A 3,053-nucleotide genomic window follows, 5' to 3' on the forward strand; every position below is an offset into this window, starting at 1 on the left:
CTTTATTAAACGCGACACCATGTTTATTGAAAAGGTACGACTGATCTTGTTTCTACTGGAGAGAGGGAACTTTGTCCCGTAGTTTGCTGCTGTATTTACACCCTCCATCTGAAGGAAGGGTCAATACATATGCACCTTTCTTCTTTTTTTTGCAATTGCTCATGTGCCGGGTCTCGACAAATGTTTGAGTGGTTAATACATGTCTCATAACGAAAGGAACAACGTTGGTGTCTTTGTCTCATTATTGTAACACTCATCAAGGGACATTTTCACACTCAAAAAGATACACAGATGTTGCATTGTACAGCTTTTACTAAATCATACACACATGTATAGTACAGTCTGATAGATAGATGGATAGATAGATAGATAGAAAAACAGATCGATAGATGGACATATAGATAGATAGATAGACAGATAGACAGATAGACCGATCGATAGATAGATAGACAGACAAACAGATAGATAGACAGATAGATCGATCGATAGACAGAGAGACAGACAGACAGATAGATAGATAGATAGATAGATACATAGATACATAGATAGATGGAGATAAATAAGAGTTTGGCAACACACAGACAAATGCATGATAGAAATATAAAGGGTGCGTTGGCACATAAACCCAGGCTTGTGTCAGGGAGGTGGATTCATGGTTAGCTGGAATGTATTAGGAGGCTTTTAATTCAATGAAGCATCACACACTGGTCTTCTGAATCTGGGATACTTCATTCAAGTAGGAGATGAATAACTTGGTTCCTTCAATGTAGTTGTACCTGAGAGAAGAAAGGAAGGAAATGGTTAAACACCTGAATTGTTTCAGCTGTAAATCAGACAGTTGGAAAGGAAATCGATTACATGTTTAACCACATTCAAGTTCCATTTAGCTCAGGTTCTACAAACATCCACCACTATCTAGAGCAGCACCCTAATAACACTTTAGAGACAGATAGATAGATAGATAGATAGATAGATACAGATAGATAGATAGATAGATAGACAGATAGATGGATAGACCGATAGATAGACAGATGAAAGCATTTCAGCCCTCTTTTGTGATCTTTTGTTGTATTTGTATTGACATTAGATTCATGTTATCCCTATGAATGTGTTGAACATATCCTGGAATATAATATAAGGTTAAAGGATTATGTAAGAGATGATAAGACTGCGTGAGCCCTGGGTTATACTCCTGCCTATTGCCTTCTAAATAGATCCCTGCAGCTGGTGTTGTTACACAGTAACGCTCCAATAGACTGATTTAGAGCTTGCTGTGAATGAATTGGAAATAAAAAAATGGTGGTAAACCAATGGAGTCAAACCTGCTCATTTTCTCATTCTGGGAGTGCATCCCATCATCGAAGCCTCCGATGGGCATCATGATGATGCTTTTCCCCAAAACGTCCTGGAACGTCCTGGCGATGGGGATGGTCCCCCCTTCTCGTATCAGGTCAGCATCCATGTCAAAAACTGGAGAAGATGTATATTTTATATAACAGTGTTATTTATAAGGTATCAACAATAAAGGTAAGCCAAAAGCAATAACACCCTATTGGTTTTGTTAGCTAATTTGATACATTCAGTGTTTGGATATCATTTTCTTTTTCTCCTCTGCTTAAGAAACTTTCAACCCTTAAGTCCTCTCTACTCCTTGCAGGGCTAAGATGCTTTGTGAATTACTTATCCTTACCATGATCTAGTTTTATTTGTAAGGGGAAAGTCTTACAAATAACAAAGATAAATATTTGAGTTCATAGAATATATATCTGGTGAGAAATCTTGGGTCTGTAAAGAATCCCATTTAGAGGATTCTGGTGCAGTGTGAGGTGTGAATGTCAGGTGGTCGTGGGGGGGTGTTCAGTACCTCTCTTGATAGCAATCTTCCCCGCCTCATAGAGAGGATGCTGAGTGTCAGCCAGCCAGGGCTTGGCCCCGATCACCATGGTGACCTTCAGCTTATTGAGACTCTTCCTCTTGGCAAACACTGAGTGAAGGTAGTCTGTTACCTAAAGTATCCAATCAACAAGATAACAGCAGAGATATTTTATGAAAATAAAGTATACGTTTTCTCTCAAAAAAGACATCATTAGACATCAGAGCATACCTGTTTTTTCACCATAGCAGGGTCCATGTCTGGGACTTGTCTGATGGAGAACTTAGCAGTAACTTTAGCCGGGATGACAGTCTTTGTGCCAGGGTCCGAGAAGGCCCCCTCTATGCCGTGGATGGTGACAGTGGGGTAGCGCCACCTGTGTGCCAGCAGGTCAACCTGCAGGAGACATACCATGATAATCCCTTTTCTTGTTGTGTCCAGCTTGCTTTTAGGATTTTATAACAACATTCAGAATCAGAATCAGAATACCTTGATTTGACCCATAGAGGGGAAATGTACATTTGTTACAGCAGAAAAGAGCCAAAGACAGCTTAATATTAACTAATAAGCATGCATAAAAAAAAAATATATTAAACATACAAAAAAAGAAAACAACACAATTTACAAAATACACATCCTGTAATAGTGCATAATTATAGCTATGCAGGCTTGGGGATTAACGGATTACATGTAACGTTATCAGGATACAGAAAAAAAACTGTATTTCATTAGTTACATAAAGAATAGGAATAGTAATTGTAAGTAATAGTAAAACACAAGGTGTATTTGTAACAGAATACATTTTGAAAGTAACCTGCTGTTTTCAGCTTTACATTGCTAGCTGCTAGCCGCTGGCCCAGCTACACTGAACAAAAATATAAATGCAACACTTTTGTTTTTGCTCCCAATTTTCATGAGATGAACTCAAAGATCTAAAACATTTTCTATATACACAAAATAACCATTTCTCTCAAATATTGTTCACAAATCTGAAAAATCTGTGATAGTGAGCACTTCTCCTTTGCCGAGATAATCCATCCCACCTCAAAGGTGTGGTATATCAAGATGCTGATTAGACAGCATGATTATTGCACGGGTGTGCCTTAGGCTGGCCACAATAAAAGGCCACTCTGAAACATGCAGTTTTGCTTTATTGGGGGGGTCTGGGGGGGGTCCGAAA

At 38.7% G+C, this 3,053-nt stretch overlaps 1 protein-coding gene across 1 annotated transcript; it reads right to left on the bottom strand.

Moving 5' to 3' along the window:
* Positions 1–488: 488 nt before the first annotated feature.
* LOC104949438 (cytosolic non-specific dipeptidase-like) lies at positions 489–2,287 on the bottom strand. The gene is made up of 4 exons (XM_010775797.1): positions 2,105–2,287; positions 1,865–2,006; positions 1,323–1,470; positions 489–776 (listed from the first exon to the last, which is right to left on the bottom strand). Exons 1-4 carry the CDS (start codon positions 2,285–2,287, stop codon positions 698–700), a joined length of 552 nt encoding a protein of 183 aa, XP_010774099.1. The 3' UTR covers positions 489–697.
* Between the last annotated feature and the right edge of the window lie 766 nt (positions 2,288–3,053).

This window comes from Notothenia coriiceps, unplaced genomic scaffold, assembly GCF_000735185.1.
Source record: "Notothenia coriiceps isolate Sejong01 unplaced genomic scaffold, NC01 NC01_scaffold00016204, whole genome shotgun sequence".
Taxonomy (NCBI): Eukaryota; Metazoa; Chordata; class Actinopteri; order Perciformes; family Nototheniidae; genus Notothenia; species Notothenia coriiceps.

What these genes read in the sequence shown, in the direction of transcription:
- LOC104949438 (XM_010775797.1), bottom strand. Translation starts at nt 2,287, where the DNA reads ATGGTATGTCTCCTGCAGGTTGACCTGCTGGCACACAGGTGGCGCTAC. An exon ending in CTGCTATGGTGAAAAAACAG is followed by an intron (nt 2,007 to 2,104) that starts GTATGCTCTGAT and finishes TGGATACTTTAG; the next exon opens with GTAACAGACTACCTTCACTC. An exon ending in GAAGATTGCTATCAAGAGAG is followed by an intron (nt 1,471 to 1,864) that starts GTACTGAACACC and finishes CATCTTCTCCAG; the next exon opens with TTTTTGACATGGATGCTGAC.